We start from the raw sequence: 19,845 nt of genomic DNA on the forward strand, positions 1-19,845 counted from the left end.
TAAACAGGAAGCTCATTGATTCTGTAAGAAAGATCAATAAATGACTAAACACGATGCTGAGTTTAAATAAAATAAATAAAATATAAAGTAGACGTTAATGTGATGTTTCTGTTTCAAAGGTATGAAATGTAAAAATCTGTTCTTTTCTTCCCGTGTTTAAATTAGATTAGCCTGTTAGCTTAGCATAAAAACTGCTAGCCTAGCCCCGTACTCAGAAGCTCAACTTTTAACAAGACAAATCGTCTCAGATCAGATTTTGCTTTTGTTTTATTCAGTTTAAACCTCTCAAAGCACCATCGGCAGGATGGAAACTACACGTTTATCACAGCAGATATTCATCCTTCTGACGGTCCTTGAACACATCATGTGTGAGGAACGCCTCAGTCAACAGAAGCAACTCAACATGAACCTTCAAACTCTGATATGTCATCAAAAACATTTTATTCTACGTCTCATTTAAAATCTCGCCCCAAATAAACCGTTTATTTTAACCAGATTCTGTTAAAAACATTAAATTCTGAGCTCATCAGAGAAACTATGAAGACATGATTGATTCATCAGAGACCAACAGTCATGTGACAACAAATCAGTGAATGTCAGACTGAACTACAGGCTGTGAACACCGGTCAGAGGGTTAAAGGAACAGTGTTAAATAAATATTTATATATATTTATATTTATATATTTAACATGTTAAATAAGATGAGGATCACTGAGAAACAAACAGCAGCCGTTTATTCTAGAAACGTCTTCATGTATCAGATTCTTTTGCGTCACATGACCCTCTATGATTGAATGGTTAGTGAAATGCACCCTGGGAGTCGTAGTTCTGAATGATGATTTTATTTATTTGGAACTCTGGTTTCCTCTCCTCGTCTTCTCGTCTCAGCAGCAGAATCAACAACAAAATGTCAGAAAACAGCTTAAAAAACCAACAAATACAATAAACGTAGCAGTTTATAGAAAATATACTGTCGATAGAACTTCATGTACAATATCGTAAAACATCTCGTAGAAAGCCAGCGGCTGTAAAGTGGAAGTGATTATCAGAGAAGAGAGCGCCGTTTCCTCCGTGTTTATTTCAGCAGTAATATTAATCATAATAATTATAAAATGATTATGTCATTTTACCAGACAGTTTTGATTACAGACATTGGATTTGTACAGAACTTTAACTAAAACTGGATTAAAACACTCTGAATATGAAAAAGAGGCATTTAAAACCATAAATATAATTAATATTAACAAACAATTGAAGCTTTAAAGTTTGATAAAGCAACAGTCCATTCTGAACTTAATGAAGACAATACTTATATATGTATACTTTGTATTGTGACGGTAAAAGCCGTTTTCTTAAATGTTCTGTCGTTCAGTCGCCAGCTAGCTTATTAACTTCTCGGCTAAGCTACATTAGCTTGCTACTAAAAAGACGCTATCAGAGAACGACACCACAACATGTGACAGAAAACTCATGAGTCATGGCTAACGGTAGCTTAGCTTGTAAAAGTTATTAACTGTTTGAAAAGTGACTATAATCATAGTGATGTTAATGAACCCGTCGTCGTGGTAACGTTGACAGTGAAAACCCGGCAAACGATCTAAAATCGCTGTTAGCACGTTTTATTTAAAAACAATTTACACGACTTTAGTTTTTGTTTCCATTTGTAACCCTTCAGATAATTAATCACTTTTTCTTTGTCAGTTTTTGTTGAATGTTTCCCTCATTTACATAAAACACCCAAATTAAACTTGTTTAACTGTTTGGAAATGATCTGTACATTGTTTCTCAGAATAACAGACCTGTGAAATAAAATGTTTAGTTTGATTCTTTGTGTCTGTTGAGAGATTAAAACAGTTATTATTCTGAATTTTAACTAGTTTTCAGCAGAAAGCAGCAGTGAAGATCAACAAACACGGAGGAAACTAATGGAGGTCAGAGGTCACAGATGTGTCTGTGGTCAGAGGTATCTGGTGAAGTCGGTTTCTTCCTGCTCGGTTGCTACAAAGGTTTAGAGACGAGGAACGTTTCCTTTCTTGGGAGAAAAAACGTCCGATGAGTTTTCTTTTTAAATAAATTTATCTCACGAGTTCAGGTTGTGACTCCAGGAGGAGGAGGAGGAAGAGGAGCAGGAAGAGGAGGAAGGCGGTAGAAAAAGTTAAGGCGCTGGCGGCTGAACGTTTTTACTGCTTTTATCTGAGATTAGAGATTAAAGAGGATTCCACAGATCAGCTGATCCAACAGTCAAACACCGAGCGAGCAGACGAGCTGCTGGGATTCAAACCGGCGACCTTCCACCCAGCGGCTCTGAATAAATCACATCATCCTGCTGCTCTTTAACTGCCAGCAGCCGTTTCTTTATTTTCTGTCTGCTCATCAAGACTTTTACTGCGTTATCGTTACTGATATTAATGTTTGATAGAAGCTGATCAACACGTATTGATCATCTTCATATGGATCCGTCATGTGTTCACACCCAACGCAAAGAGAACAGTGACGCAGCGTTACTGCTGGAGCTTTATCTCCGGATAATTCACCTCACTTGTTCATGTTGCTGAAGACCCAGATATCAGGGAACTCCACGCTGTCTGAACCCAAAATAAACTATTCAGCTGTGACTAATCACAATAAATCAATAGAAACGTTGCTGAAATAACAACAGAATCATGAGTTGTAATAAGTCTGAATTCATGTTTTGTTCGTTCTCTTTTATAGACGACAGGCAAACAACTTTTAAGATGCTTGTTTTCTGAATGGAGTTTGGTTTGATTGATGCTATGCTAACACTGTAGCTGCTCCATAAACACGTAAATATGGTCCAAATGATATTGTGTATAACACATACAGTCTGTGGTTTGTACACATGTTCATGCTCAGTGTGGTCTGAGGGACTCATCAGAGATCGTTGTTCTCCTGAGAGGACGACGATCTAAACTCAGCTTTTTCAAACACAGCGTCACCAAAATGTATTCGAGTAGAAATAATTCAACTGGAAACTACATGAATATGCAAATGAGGCTCATCTGCATGGCCTCTGTTATGGCGTTGTGCAGTCAGCTGGCTTTGCGTTTGATGTGAACTCAGGATCAGGTTGTTGTTTCTGGATGACTGACGAGGACATGAAGTCTGTCGTTCAAACATCAGCTGACGGCCGCCGGCGCCGCGCTGAGCCCACGTCTGACATCACAAGTCTGTCTGCTCGATTGAGTCCAGAATCCTTTGATCCTCGGAGAGTAGACTCAGAACATTCTTGTCCCAGGAGTCAAAGCGTGGCGAGCCCGGAGGCCTGATGCCCGGAGGCCCGATGCCCGGAGGCCCGATGCCCTCTCTTGTCCCTCTGGCCGTTAACAGGACAGAGGGACGCCCCGTCACAGAAGGCGGCGCCGGTTCTTCAACTTCACGCGTTTGTTTTCTCCATCACCGAACGCCGCAGGACGTCCACGGCAGCAAGACAGGAAGTGAAGCGGACCGCCGTGTCCCCCCCGCTCGCCTCAGCACATGGAGATGGTGACGTTGATCCCCAGGTTGCCGTTGTCGGCGAACAGGTGGGCGATGGAGGTGTCGAACACCAGGCAGTCGCTGTTCATGATGGCGGCCGCCACGCCGTCGTGGATGGAGCGCGGCGTGGCCTCCCAGGTGAGCCGGCGCCGGTTCCCGTTGAGCTCCAGGCGGTAGGCGAAGTTCTCGGCCTGCTTGCGTGTCCCGATGAGCAGAACCACGGCGAAGAACTGCTGGTGGCCCTCGTACTTCTCCTGCTTCTCCAGGACCAGCATGAAGTGGTGGCTGAAACACGACTGCATCATCACCCAGTCCACGGCGCCCGGCAGGTTGATGTCCGTCGCCAGGAACACGATGTCCTCGCCCTGAGGAGAGACCAGACCAGACGGGCTTTATGAATATCACGAAGCGATCAGACGGTGAACATCTCAATCACTGAAGGATAAAACAGCTGGCAGTAGTGGGTAGTAGTGAGCAGTAGTGAGCAGTAGTGAATAGTAGTGAGCAGTAGTGAGTAGTAGTGAGCAGTAGTGAATAGTATGAGCAGTAGTGAGTAGTGAAGTAGTGAGCAGTAGTGAAGTGAGTAGTGAGCAGTAGTGAATAGTGAGCAGTAGTGAGCAGTAGTGAGCAGTAGTGAGCAGTAGTGAATAGTAGTGAATAGTAGTGAGCAGTAGTGAGCAGTAGTGAGCAGTAGTGAATAGTAGTGAGTGAGTAGTGAGTGAGTAGTAGAGTAGTGAATAGTAGAGCAGTAGTGAGCAGTGGTGAGCAGTAGTGAATAGTAGTGAGCAGTAGTGAATAGTAGTGAGCAGTGGTGAGCAGTAGTGAATAGTAGTGAGCAGTAGTGGCCGTGAATAGTATTGAGCAGTAGACCTAGTGAGCTCACCTGCAGCGTGGTGATGGACTTGTGTGCGTGCATCAGGTGAGGCATGACGGCCTCCAGAGACCCCGCCCACTTACAGGTGGCCCCGGGACACGGACAGGTGTACGGACGGAACTCACACACCTCCTCGTGATCCGGCTTCTCCGTGTGGTGGAGCGCCAGAGGACAGCCGGCCGACGAGTACTGAGGGAGAGGTACAAGTACACAGGTACTGTCAGCTACACCTTTAAACATTAGAGGTACAAGTACACAGGTACTGTCAGCTACACCTTTAAACATTAGAGGTACAAGTACACAGGTACTGTCAGCTACACCTTTAAACATTAGAGGTACAAGTACACAGGTACTGTCAGCTACACCTTTAAACATTAGAGGTACAAGTACACAGGTACTGTCAGCTACACCTTTAAACATTAGAGGTACAAGTACACAGGTACTGTCAGCTACACCTTTAAACATTAGAGGTACAAGTACACAGGTACTGTCAGCTACATGGAGTTTAAGTATCAGTAGGACCTTTAAACATTAGAGGTACTATCAGCTCCAAGGTATCAGTAGGAAAGAGTATTATCAGCTCAAGAAGTATCAGTAGGAGAAGTACACAAGTACGATCAGCTTCATGGAGTTTAAACAGCCTTTAAAAGGTGGTGAAATGATCCTGAAGATATAAAATAATTTACTATTGTGATACATAAATATTATTATATTATTAATATAATTATTATCCAAATGACATATATTACACATGATATAAATATTATTATATGATATATTTTTTTATATATATTATTAATATTATATAAACATTATTTATTATAATTTTCTATATTCTGCTCAGATTTCAGATTTCTCTTCATGTATTCTGAGACGCTGAAGGTCACAGATGAGACTCCTCCTCTTCATCTCTAACAACACAGCAGCTAAAGATAGAACAGGAGGGGGGGGGGCAGATTCACTGCAGAACACAGAGCCAGTCAACACTTTACTCCTGATGATACTTCAGTGTCGTACCAGTACTTCATCAGAGGATCTGATAACTAAAAGCCATAAACAGAATAAAGTCTGTCACCTTCACAGATCATCAGATTTAAAAACCCAAATGAATGCTGAAGTCAGTAAACCATCAAAATACTAAATAACATACTTTTACTTTGTTATAGTATTTTTTTCTTCATAAAAACACACAATTCAAATAATAAGGAAATAAAATATTGTATTTTTATGTATTAAATCAAATCTCTTCATTATTAGTGTTTGTTTTATTATGATGTTTTATAATCTTAGAGCTAGTGTTAGTAAAACTTTATTGACAGTGTGATGGTTAACGTTAAACTGGAATAATCCGTGGTTCACATGAACTGTTGCTGATGTCCTTCATTCACACAAATACAGATTTTAAATCACTGAATCTATCTTATGAACTGTCTCATAAACACAGAGACAGAAACTAAATAAACAGACAGAATCAGTCAAACTGTGAAACAGGTCTCCATTCTGTCCCAAAAACAAAGCGCCTCAAACAGCCGACGTGAATCCTCTTATTTCAGAGGATTTAGAGAAGCATCCTCATCAGGACTCCTCCTCCTCCTCCTCCTCCTCCTCCTCCTCCTCCTCCTCCATGTGAGGACCGACGTGAGCCCTTAAAGGGTTAACGTCTCAATACTAGAGCTCAGGATTATAATATTAATGACTAAAACACAATCACCTTAAACTGATATACTTTATTAAAAACAGAATAAAACAAACTGACGGTCAAATACTTTAACCATCAGAGCTCAAACACCAACACACTCTGCAGCACCGCGATCAATACCAATCAGGCTTAGAGTGTGTGTGTGTGTGTGTGTGTGTGTGTGTGTGTGTGTGTGTGTGTGTGTGTGTGTGTGTGTGTGTGTGTGTGGCAGGTTGATAAATGGCTTTGAGGCTAAATGGTTTTCCCTCCATCAGGCTTCAAGTTCAGGGTTTTTCATGTGGAGTAAATCAGTGCAGTCAGCAGCTTCTAGATCGATGATGAGATCAGAGTTAACTAACGGACCTCTGGAGGCTGAAATGTTTACCGAGTATTCTCAGTAAATGTTTGGACCAGGAGACGACCTCCGGTTCTTTAAAGTGAAGCCAGAGCTTCCTGTGTTAAAGCTGCATTCTCTCTCCTGTCCACCAGGGGGCGACTCCTCTGGTTGTATAGAAGTCTATGAGAAAATGACTCTACTTCTCTCTTGATTTATTCCCTCAGTAAACATTGTAAACATGAGTTTATGGTCTCAATCTCTAGTTTCAAGTCTTCTTCAATACAGCATGATGTTCATTTAGTAAATGATGCTCCATTTAGAGTCAAACAGACCATAAAGCAGGGGATGCTTTAGGGCGGGGCTACACACTGATTGACAGGTCGACACCAGAGGCGTATACGCCGTCTCTACGTCGCTCCTCCTCACTCCATATATGGTCACTTCCTGTTCACTGGTTGCAAAAAAATAAGATGGCGACGGACAAAACGCCGAACTCAAGGCTCCAAACATCAACAAACCAACGAGTGGCGTCACGACGCCTTCGTCCTTTTCTTATTTACTGTCTTTACTGATGAAAATGACTCATGAGGACAGACTTTTGTAGTCTGTTATAATTTAGTTAAACTACAAATATGTCTACTCCAGCAGGCTGTGCTTTAAACCAGGACTCACCTGGCTGCCCGGCAGCGGTTTGGTACGTCCGACAGGTCTACCGGCTCTGCCCTTGACCTCTGACCCCTGCTGGTGTTGTTGTTGTTGTTGTCGTCCGGTGTTAGCGGTTAGCCCTGCGGCGCTAGCTGAACCCACGCCGTGGTGGCGATGCCAGCCCAGCAGGCAGCGCCACTGAGCCAGCTCCCTGAGGAGAGGCAGGCAGGAGGCCGGACACAGCATCGAACACACGCACACACTGCCGACACACAAACACACACACATGTAAACACACACACGCCTTCATTACCTCCAGAGCTTTAGTCCAACAGTGAACAAACGACAGCCAGCTGAAGCTACAGTTCATCACCACGGAGACACAGAGGGATGTTTAGAGAAACATCCAGAGACACGCCGCCAAACGGAAACCCAGATGATGAATCATGCTTTCTTTAAGTTACTTCACTTCTCACCTGGCGCCATGGTTTACACTCCACATGTGACACTGACAACACTTCCTGTTTGTGAGCATGTAGGACAGGACGTAGGACACGAGGACGTAGGACACAAGGACAGAACGTAGGACACGAGGATGTAGGACACAAGGACAGGACGTAGGACAATAGACGAGGACGTAGGACACAACGACAGGATGTAGGACAGGTCGTAGGACACGAGGACGTAGGATACAAGGACAGAACGTAGGACACGAGACGAGGATGTAGGACAGGATGTAGGATACGAGACAAGGACAGAACGTGGACACAACGGACAGGACGGATGTAGGATACGAGACAAGGAAGTGACACAAGGACAGGACGTAGGACAGGAGACGAGGACGTAGGACAATAGACGAGGACGTAGGACACGAGACGAGGACATAGGACACAACGACAGGATGTAGTACAGGTCGTAGGACACGAGACGAGGATGTAGGTTTGTCATGAAGTTACAATAAACGTGGATCTTCCAGATGTAAAGCTCATCGTCGACAACATTTCATTTGATCCATAAAGTAAAGGACTCACACTCGTCTCCTTCTCTCACTGAATAAATTAAATCATTTTTATAATAATAATACATTGTATTTATAGAGCGCTTTTCAGACGTTTAAAACAGCAAATAAAAGCTACACTAAAAACTGAACCTTATGGCCCGTTTATGTAACAGTGAGCTCCATGTTGTTCATCAGGGAGTTTGTTTCCTTAACCGACAGCCGTCTTCTTCTTTCAGAGTCTCTGACTTTAGTAGTGAAATGTGAGACTAGTTTGTCCCTCTCTGCTCTCCGTACGGCAGCAGATCGACCAGAGAACAAAAACATGCAGCAGCCGGCAAACAGCTGTTCAGAGGGATCATGTAACAGAGAGCTTAAACTCCACCGCGTGACGGTTTAACAGGAAACACATGAAACCGTCCGTTTATGTTTCATACCCGGAGATCAGTCTGAGGATCTAACGGACTCAAACTAAACGTTGTCCACAGTCAGACCGTCTGTGGGCTCCTCTAGAGGAAGGAACCTCCTACTACGTGTTCAGAAATACACCACAGTTTACCGTTAACCATCACAGTGTAAATAAAGTTTTACGGACGATCGTTATCCTCCAATATTCAGTAAAACATGAGATCAGGACGTCATTTATGCTCCTCTAGTCTCTGATCTCTGATAATGTTACATTGTAAACAACCAACCTGTGTTTAAACCAACAGGAGAGCTAGTAACGTTAGCAGCACCGCTAACGGCTAACAGGAGGAGAGCTAGTTAGCAGCACCGCTAACGGCTAACAGGAGGAGAGCTAGTAACGTTAGCAGCTCATCTTTAACGAGGACGTCACATGACAGCTGCTCAATTAACTCCTGATGTTTACAATCAAACAGAAGCTGATTGGCTCGTTTAAAATGCTCGACGATAAGCTGCTTTAAATTCATAAGCTGATTAATGTAAACATCCGAATCAACAGAAAACACACCAATATTCTGATGATCAATCAAAATGACCTCTCTTACAATAAACTCATAGATCTGATGGATGAACTGGTGATGAGATCATGATTACTTTAGGATTATTGATTATTATTCTAGTTATGAAATGAAGCAACAGAATGTTTCTTCAGACGTTTAGTTTGACGGCTTTACAGTCGGTAAATATTCAGCCTGAACGGTCACTCACCTAATCAATAGTTTACCTGAAGAAGTCATCTCTCTGATGACAAGACGAATGAACGACATGCAAATATAAAACACTGCCTTTAAATCTGATGACAGCGATCAATAAACTCTTTTTCTTTGTTTGACATCAAAACATTTCTAGACTTTTTCACCGTTTTAAACAATTAATCTAGAAATGAATTTGGCAGATGGATCAATAAAAGAAGATAACGGTTACACAACGAGTCAATCAATCTGATTGGAAAAGAATATTTAAAATATCGGTTGTTTAACAAAACATTAAACATCAGCTGACTGCAGTTTGTTCAACAACAGCTTAACGAGTCAATCAATCAAGAACCGATAGATAATCAATCAATACACACACACACACGTACCAGCTTCTGTTGGAGATGCAGCAGTAATGCAGTTGAACCTCGCTCTCCCTCTCTCTCTCTCTCCTGCTGCAGCAACAGAAGAAGAAAAACAACTGCTTTCTTCTTCTGTGGTGAAAAGACGAAGCCCTAAAAACACACACTCACACACTCAGCTGTGTGGCGTCTGTCCGTCCATCTGACCAGCGACACACACACACACACACACTGAGGGGAGATTCTCTCTCTCTGCTGTCAGTGATCGTCTCTCGTCCTCTGAATCAGCAGCAGTAAAACAACATCCAGCCTCCAACCGACCGAACCGTCCCCGAGACGCTGCAGCACACACACACACACACACACACACACACACACACACACACACACACACACACACACACACACACACACACACACACACACACACACACACACACACACACACACACACACACACACACACACACACACACACACACACAGTGGGGGTGGGGAGAAAGAAAGCTGAGAGAGAGAGAATAAAAGAGGAGTATCGCTCGCCCGAGTGCGATACTCCTCCCCCCCCTCAGCATCTGTCGACACCCCCTAGCGCACACGCACACACACACACTTCTCAGCTCTGCAGTGTGTACGTCTTGTACCTGTGTGTAATTTATTTCCTTTTGTTGTTGTTTTCTCTTCCCAGAATCCTTTGCTGCTTTGAACCTAAACCTTCTCTCACGTCAGCGTTTTTAAAATCTGTATTTAAATATTAATTCATGATTAAATCCTTGTGAATATTTAGAGAAGAACGAGGCGTTACAGCCTGATAATAATGTATAAAATAATAAATAAATATAATAACTAATAAATCATAAATAGTAATAGAAAATACATGAACTATTACCAAAAAATATAAATAACATATAATAAAAATAACACACCATTAAATTATGAATACTACATAAAAACATAAAAATACATATACTACATGATATAAAAAATAATATTAAATAAATAATAAATGAAAGAAATAGTAATAATTATAATTATAATAAAATATGAATAATAAATATACTTGTATTTGTTTAGCTCCTTTCTAGACCTCTCAGAGCGTGTGTTCACACTGACTGAGGGAGCCGGGGATCGAACCGCCGATTTGTTCTGACTGTAACTCTGAGCCACAACCGCCTGCCATGCTGATATATTCTTATTTATTTGTTATAACAATGATAATAATAATCATTATTTATTTTATCATCAATCAGTCTGTGAAAAACATTTTAATTGGAATTAAATCCGTCAAAAAATAACATTTGTTCGGAAAAAATCCCCCAAATATTCCTGTAAATCAGGAGGTCTGAACCAAGCGGAGGAAGAATCACAAATGTTCATCATCACGTCACCAAACAGCGTTTGACTGACAGGACGGTCTCTTAGCAACAAAGATGAATGAACTACAGAGCAAAATTAAGGGTTTCCAGTCAACAGAAGTCAGCTGTCCCACCCTCGCAATGCATTCTGGTCTTTTGAGTCAGCTGCTTAGTGTGTTCTGGTGTCTCTTTCCTCCAGAGGAATTCATTTAACTGATAAAACACAAAGAGCCCCCCCTGGTGGTCTAAAGCTGTTACTGCAGCACAGACGGTCACATGAAAACAACAACAAGAACACCTGAGACTCAGAGAAGGAACATCCATAACCATAAACAGTGATACCTGACTCCATACCACACGGTAGAAGTTCTCACACAAACACACAGGTATATAGAGGACGTGTGAATCAATATCATGAAATTAAAAATAACCATGTATCCACCAACAGATAAATCATGCACTAAAAACACTATTTTTAAATGATTAAAGTGACCTTCCAAGAAGAAAAGGACAAAATAAAATGCTGTTTTCAGCTTCTTTAACATAACGAGCTCTGGTTTCTGTTTGATATTATTATTAAAAATATATTATTATTTATTTAACTATATACTTTTCATAATACCTCACAGTTAAATGACACCTTGAGGATTTACACTCGTTCTTCTGCTGTATTATTATTTATTTATTAATAGGTGTGTTTTCATATAACACTCAAATATATTCAGACAAAAAAAAAAGACAAAAAAGCATTAAAGCGTAATGTTTGAGAGACGTTTGTAATAGTATATGAGAGACAGAGTACTTCTGATGTGACAAAGTATCAGGAGTTCAGAGGGACAACAATGTTTTTTATATATATATATATATATATATATATATAAAATAAAATATATACTACTTTTTCATGTTAAGCACATTACCTTGTAAAAAAAATGTTAGCTTGGTGATGCCAACTGCTCAATAACGATGCAGGTTATAAAGTTATTAACTTTAATCACCTTATACAACAAATTATTGTGGATTTCTTGGTCTTGAATCTGATTTAAAATCGTTTCACCAAAATAATTAATATAAAATATATATTTTTCATTGATGAATTAAATGGGAATAATGAGCTTCTTATCTGGTCGGTGAATCCAGACGAGTCTCTGAGTTTAAGATGAATAAATGTTAACACACAGCAACACACTGAGCCCGTTACCATGACGACTTAAACAGAAACATGAGCAGCTGATCCAGAGCTGTGAGTTCTCCAGCTAACAGTGTCCTTCACTGTGGTCAAAGTACTAATACCACAGTGAAGATACTCCAGTACTAGGACAAGTACTGCATTCAAAACCTTACTGAAGTACTATATGCACCTCTGAGATGTAGTACAGTAAAAGTACTATATATACCTCTGAGATGTAGTACAGTAAAAGTACTATATATACCTCTGAGATGTAGTACAGTAAAAGTACTATATATACACTCTGAGGTGTAGTACAGTACAAGTACTATATATACTCTGAGGTGTAGTACAGTAAAAGTACTATATATACACTCTGAGGTGTAGTGGAGGAGAAGTATAAAGTACCACAACAAGGAAGTACCTCACATGTTGTTTGCAATGTTGTCTCAAATGTTTTGCAAATTTCCCCGCTGCGGGACTAATAAAGGATTATCTTATTTTATCTACTTTAGTGGTAAAGTCGCTTCCCGTCCCTGTATGTAGTGTTTTAAGTACCCGATGTCTGTATTGATCCAACTTCAACTCTTTGTTTTGCCCCCCCACACACACACACACACACAAACACAACACAGTCTCACACTAACACACACACACACACCTACACACTCACAAACAAACACAGTCTCACCCACACACACTCACACACAGTCACACTACACACACACAGTCTCACACACACACACACAAACACACCTACACACTCACACACAAACACAGTCTCACACACACACACAGTCTCACACTAACACACACACACACACACACTCACACACACACACCCACACACTCTCACACTCACAAACAAACACAGTCTCACACTAACACAACACACACACAAACACAGTCACACACACAAACACAGTCTCACACTAACACACACACTCACAAACAAACACAGTCTCACACACACACACACACACACAAACACAGTCACACAAACACAGTCTCACACTAACACAAACACTCACACACAAACACAGTCTCACACTAACACACACACACACTCACACAACAAACACACACACACACACACTCTCACACTAACACAAACACACACTCACACAACAAAACACAGTCTCATCACACAACAAACACACTCACACACTAACACAACACACACTCACAAACAAACACACACTCACAAACAAACACACTCTCACACTAACACACACACACACACACTCACAAACACACTCTCACACACTCACAAACACAGTCTCACACACACACACACACACACACACACACAACACAGTCTCACACACACACACACACACACACACAAACACAGTCACACACACACACACACACACACACACACACACACACACACACTAACACTCTCACACCTTCTAACTCCCCCCCCTCTCTAACTGGTGTTAACTGGTGTTAACTCCCTCTAACTCGTCTCTAACTGTGTTAACTCGTGTTAACTCGTCTTAACTCGTGTGTACTGGTGTGCGCAGTCTGCTCCCTCCCTCTGCGCATGCGCGTACCTTGCAGGGGAAGGGCAGCGTGGACGCCACCTTCTCCATGGCCAGGTTGCGGATGCTCGGGGTGAGCGGGCCGCGGCAGGTCGGGCAGCAGCTCAGCTTCTGGCGGCACAGGTTACACACCAGGTGGCCGGCCTGGCACTGCAGGATGGGCGGCAGCACGTAGTCGAAGCACACCGGGCACTCGAACAGCGCCGTGAGCTCCGGAGACTGCCCGGAGCCCACGGCGGCGGGGCCGGAGGAGGAGGCGGAGGAGGCGGACCCGGAGGAGCCGGAGGACCCGGGGCCACCGGAGGACAGAGACACGAGGCCCGCGGCCTGCTGAGGCTTCCCCCGCCGGCCTTCCCGGCCCCGAGGCCTCCACCTGCACCCGCAGCCCCCGCGGAGGACGGACGGCTCATGGCTTCCAGCTGCGGTCCGATTCCCGTGAACTGCCGAGCGGGCGGAAACGTCATCTCCTGTTTACTACCGGACGTCGCTCCTGGCCCCCGGAGGCACAACATGGCGGCGGACAGTTCGTATCGCCTGCTGCTCGCTCTGATTGGACGCCGCGTCGGGGATTGACAGGGCGCTCGGCCAATCAGAGAGTGGAGTCGTGTCATTACGTCATGCAAAAATAAAAGTCATTATTTACAGTAAACAAGTGATTATTATGAGATTAAAAGTCGAAATTAAAAAAATATAATTAATAAAAGTCACAAAAAAATATATATTATGAGAAGTTATATAATGAGAAAAAAATAAAAAAAAGATAATAATTAATAAATATAGTCATAATTATCAGATTCTGAAAAAAGAGTTGAATAATAAGTAAAAAAAAACGTTAATCAAAAACCATTATTATGAGATAAAAGTCTTTATTTACAGTAAACAAGTGATTATTATGAGATAAAAAGTCGAAATTAAAAAAATATAATTAATAAAAGTCACAAAAAATATATATTATGAGAAGTTATATAATAAGAAAAAAAGATAATAATTAATAATGATTGGACGCTAGTCATAATTATCAGATTCTGATAGTCATAATTATCAGATTCTGAAAAAAAGAGTTGAATAATAAGTAAAAAAAACGTTAAACAAGTGATTATTATTTACAGTAAACAAGTGATTATTATGAGATAAAAATTCGAAAAAAAAATTCATGAAATTTTTTTATAATTATGATTTAAAAGTCATATTTTTTATATATTTGCTGTATAAAGTAATAACTATGAGAGAAAAAGTCTAAATTAAATAATCAGAAAAAGTCATTCCGGTTCCCGTGAACTGCCGAGCGGGCGGAAACGTCATCTCCTGTTTACTACCGGACGTCGCTCCTGGCCCCCGGAGGCACAACATGGCGGCGGACAGTTCGTATCGCCTGCTGCTCGGCTCTGATTGGACGCCGCGTCGGGGATTGACAGGGCGCTCGGCCAATCAGAGAGTGGAGTCGTGTCATTACGTCATGCAAAAATAAAAGTCATTATTTACAAAAGAAATTTAATGAGAAAAAAGTCGAAATTAAAAAAATATAATAATAAAAGTCACAAAAATATATATTATGAGAAGTTATATAATGAGAAAAAAAGATAATAATTAATAAATATAGTCATAATTATCAGATTCTGAAAAAAGAGTTGAATAATAAGTAAAAAAAACGTTAATCAAAAACCATTATTATGAGATAAAAGTCTTTATTTACAGTAAACAAGTGATTATTATGAGATAAAAAGTCAAAATTAAAAAAAATCATGAAATTATTTTATAATTATGATTTAAAAGTCATATTTTTTATATATTTGCTGTATAAAGTAATAACTATGAGAGAAAAAGTCTAAATTAAATAATCAGAAAAAGTCATTCCGATTCCCGTGAACTGCCGAGCGGGCGGAAACGTCATCTCCTGTTTACTACCGGACGTCGCTCCTGGCCCCCGGAGGCACAACATGGCGGCGGACAGTTCGTATCGCCTGCTGCTCGGCTCTGATTGGACGCCGCGTCGGGGATTGACAGGGCGCTCGGCCAATCAGAGAGTGGAGTCGTGTCATTACGTCATTTTTTTATAATTATGATTTAAAAGTCATATTTTTTATATATTTGCTGTATAATAATAACATGAAAAAAAGTCAAATTATGAGAAAAAAGTCGAAATTAAAAAAATATAATTATGAGATAAAAGTCAAAAAAAAAATATAATTAATAAAAGAAAAAAATTATATAATAAGAAAAAAGATAATAATTAATAAATATAGTCATAATTATCAGATTCTGAAAAAAGAGTTGAATAATAAGTAAAAAAAAAAACGTTAATCAAAAACCATTATTATGAGATAAAAGTCTTAAAAAAAATTTACAGTAAACAAGTATATATTATGAGAAGTTATATAATGAGAAAAAAAGATAATAATTAATAAATATAGTCATAATTATCAGATTCTGAAAAAAGAGTTGAAAATAAAAAAAAAACGTTAATCAAAAACCATTATTATGAGATAAAAAGTCATTATTTAAGTTTTGATATAATTATGATTTAAAAGTCATATTTTTATATATTTGCTGTATAAAGTAATAACTATGAGAGAAAAAGTCGAAATTAAATAATCAGAAAAACTCATGAGATTTAGAAATGTTATCATTATGTGATCAAAATGTTATAATCATGAGAAAAATTTATAATATAAAAAAAATGTGAAATAAAAAAATATATATTAATAAAAGTCACAACTATGAGTTAAAAAGTAAATAATGAGACGAAAAAAATATATTAGATAAAAAAGTTATAATGAAAGATAAAAAAATATATTATTAGAAGTTATATAATGAGAAAAAAGATTATAATTAATAGAGTCATAATTATCAGATTCTGAAAATAAAAGTGATATAAAATGAATAATCAGTAAAAAAAAAACGTTAATCAAAAACCATTATTAATAGATAAGTCCTAATTATCAGATAAAAGTCATGAATATTACAAACAAAGTAAGAAAACATACATTAATTCACCTTCTCGTCTCCTCGCTGACCCCGGTGACCTTTACGTTCTGGTTATTGTGTTGAATGTTTTCTGTAAATACAGACACAAAACACAGTTATTGTAAGAGAGTACAATAACATATCTAATTGTCCCCACTAGTCTTTGACATTTGAGATGAGATTTGTCTGTTACAGTACAAATAAAATGATTATTAACCAGTCAGATTTATTATTATCATTATTATTATCTTATCTTTGGAGTAGAAACTAAACAAGATAATATGACGTATCCGTGGTGCCCCTCGGTGGAGGTTCAGGTGTAACTACGTCCTGCCTCCTCGTTGATGTCCTCACATTGCATGAAATAATACACGCTTATATGTCTGTTTGTTCTTCCTGTCTGATCTCAGGACAGCTTGTGAAACTTGACGTCACAGATTTACTTAATGAAATGTATGAAATAAGACTCTTCTCTGTCAGGACAGTCTGAGGATTACTATGATGAAAGATTGATTCACCAAAACAAAGGCAGAATTACCTCAAAGCATAAAGAGCAAACCAAATTTTACACCCAGGCTAAAAAAAAAGGACAAATGCTGCCTTCATGTGATGAGGAAATAATCAGAAAAAAGAGTTCATGACTGGGAAAAATAACTCAGACGAAAACTTTGGTGCATGACTTGGCGAGTAGACGTCTTATCAAACATGTCGGAATAAAGTAAATGATGGTTTGATGTTAAGATACGTTTTATTAATTGACGTGTTGCATTCAAATATTTTGCTCTGATGTTATTTATAATGTGTAAGAAAATGTTACATTGTAAACAACCAATCTGTGTTTAAATCCACAGGAGGAGAGCTAGTAACGTTAGCAGCACCGCTAACGGCCAACAGGAGGAGAGCAAGTAACGTTAGCAGCACCGCTGACGGCTAACAGGAGGAGAGCTAGTAACGTTAGCAGCACCGCTAACGGCCAACAGGAGGAGAGCTAGTAACGTTAGCAGCATCACTAACGGCTAACAGGAGGAGAGCTAGTAACGTTAGCAGCACCGCTGACGGCTAACAGGAGGAGAGCTAGTAACGTTAGCAGCACCGCTAACAGGAGGAGAGCTAGTAACGTTAGCAGCACCGCTGACGGCTAACAGGAGGAGAGCTAGTAACGTTAGCAGCACCGCTGACGGCTAACAGGAGAGCTAATAACGTTAGCAGCACCGCTAACAGCCAACAGGAGGAGAGCTAGTAACGTTAGCAGCACCGCTAACGGCTAACAGGAGGAGAGCTAGTAACGTTAGCAGCACCGCTGACGGCCAACAGGAGGAGAGCTAGTAACGTTAGCAGCACCGCTAACAGCTAACAGGAGGAGAGATAGTAACGTTAGCAGCACCGCTAACAGGAGGAGAGCTAGTAACATTAGCAGCACTGCTAACAGCTAACAGGAGGAGAGCTAGTAACGTTAGCAGCACCGGTAACAGGAGGAGAGCTAGTAACGTTAGCAGCACCGCTAACAACAGGATGGTTCAGGCTCCGTTAGCAGCAAATGAGTATTGGAGTGAAGGTTAGTTAAATCGTTATCAGCACCGTGTACAGTAATCTGTAAAATGCTGCACTTACTGTATTGTATCAGTTCGCTGCAGGAATTTGTATTTGTTTACTGCACTTACCCTATCATTTGATGCTGTACAATTAGTTTTCGTATAATCTGATCTGCACTATACTTTTGGCTCTGTTATACTTTGAGTGAAAATGAGTATTGGGTGAAGGTTAGTTAAATCGTTATCACGATGTGTACAATGTAATCTGTAAAATGTAGTGTTGGTGATAAACTAGAATAAATCCAGTAGTTTGAAGGAGATGTTTTCACATTAATATAAAATAGATATTAGAGATGAATTCTGATGTTCAACTTCCTAACACTAGCTCTGAGATTATAACACATCATTAAAACTAATAATGAATAGATCTGTTTAATCCATAAAAATATAATATTTAATTTCCTTATTATTTGAATTGTGTGTTTTTATGAAGAAAAAAACCCTCTTAATTACTGTAACAAAGTAAAAGTACAACATTTAGTATTTTGATGGTTTACTGACTTCAGAGTGTTTAAATGAGTTTTGGAGACGTTGAAAAATAAGTAGTCTGGATCCTTGTAGACCAGCTGCTATAATCAAACAACAAAGGGATCTGTATCTGACTATATGGATCATCAGTGATTAGTATCGGTGTCAAGAAAACGTATATTTGCTCCCTTTTTTCTGTTGTACTGATCCGATCGGTGAGTTTTCTGATCCGTTTCACCTTTAGTTAAGTTAAGAGCTTCCTCCTTTGGCTCCATAACTGGTTTCTGTTGGCAGGTCCAGGTTTTGGCCCCCGGCCCGCATGAAAAGGCTCTTCCTATTATTTCCAGGGCGGTTTAAAGTGTTGGCCGACAGCAGCGTCCCCGCTCAATTAACCTTCAGACGCCTCCAAGTTCACTCCAACAAAAGCTGTGTGAAAAGAAAAAGAAATGGCCAAAGCCGGCCGCTGAGGAGTTGTTTGAGGAGATCTCAGATTATTATTTTTTCCTGCAGCTTCTTCTGTAACAAAGACTCGACTCTGAGATCCTGCTGGTGGTTTATGAAGTGGTTTCTGTTATGAGGACCTCTCAGGGGGTCTGGTTCAGGTCGAGAGTCCAAACTAAACATCCAGGAGGAGTCTTTATTGTCTACTAATGTTTACATTTTAAATTACATTTATTAATTTAGGAACATTGCACATTAATCAACATTTCAGTTTCCAGAGTCAGCTAGAGAGATACTATTCATCACTAGTCTCTGGGCAGGTTATTACAATTTAATGGCCTAATGTTATCAGTACAATTCAACAGCAAACTCTATAGTACAACACTGTACAGCACAATATTATACAGTACAATACATATATACATTATTTACATCTCTCACTGCGCTGTAACAGTTTTTTTTTGTTATATTTTGAAAAAAGTAGATTAATCAGATTTAAAAGACAAACTCAGGTCAAAAGATATCATCTGATATGTTTGAGTGCTTATGATTAAAACTGAACATTAAGTTTGACCTCCCGTAGTAATCTCTGAGATCTGACACATTTTATTTTTAGGAAATTAAACTCCATAATGAAGAAAAGAGGGAGGTTTTGACTCTTTGACTTCATCACCACTGTGCCTGTCAGCTAATTCATTTCCTGCTAATCCGTTAATCTCCTCTTTACGTCCTCACTTCACTTTTCAAACTTTGTTATTTATT

General features: G+C 39.9%; 2 protein-coding genes across 2 annotated transcripts in view; one reads left to right on the forward strand and one right to left on the reverse strand.

Moving 5' to 3' along the window:
- Positions 1–78, forward strand: part of rbmx2 (RNA binding motif protein X-linked 2) — a 4,011-nt gene extending 3,933 nt beyond the window's left edge. The window contains exon 6 of the mRNA XM_054625494.1: positions 1–78. This exon is cut by the window's left edge and continues 890 nt beyond it. The gene's annotated coding sequence lies outside the window, so the exon portion shown is untranslated.
- A 2,190-nt stretch (positions 79–2,268) lies between these two features.
- On the reverse strand, positions 2,269–14,225 carry siah2l (seven in absentia homolog 2 (Drosophila)-like). Its single transcript, XM_054625495.1, is given in 4 exon segments — positions 2,269–3,860; positions 4,379–4,558; positions 13,631–13,953; positions 13,956–14,225. Coding segments are annotated over 4 exon segments (1,050 nt in total). The 5' UTR covers positions 14,131–14,225; the 3' UTR covers positions 2,269–3,488.
- Between the last annotated feature and the right edge of the window lie 5,620 nt (positions 14,226–19,845).

The sequence above is a fragment of the Anoplopoma fimbria genome, chromosome 24 (genome assembly GCF_027596085.1).
Source record: "Anoplopoma fimbria isolate UVic2021 breed Golden Eagle Sablefish chromosome 24, Afim_UVic_2022, whole genome shotgun sequence".
Classification (NCBI taxonomy): Eukaryota; Metazoa; Chordata; class Actinopteri; order Perciformes; family Anoplopomatidae; genus Anoplopoma; species Anoplopoma fimbria.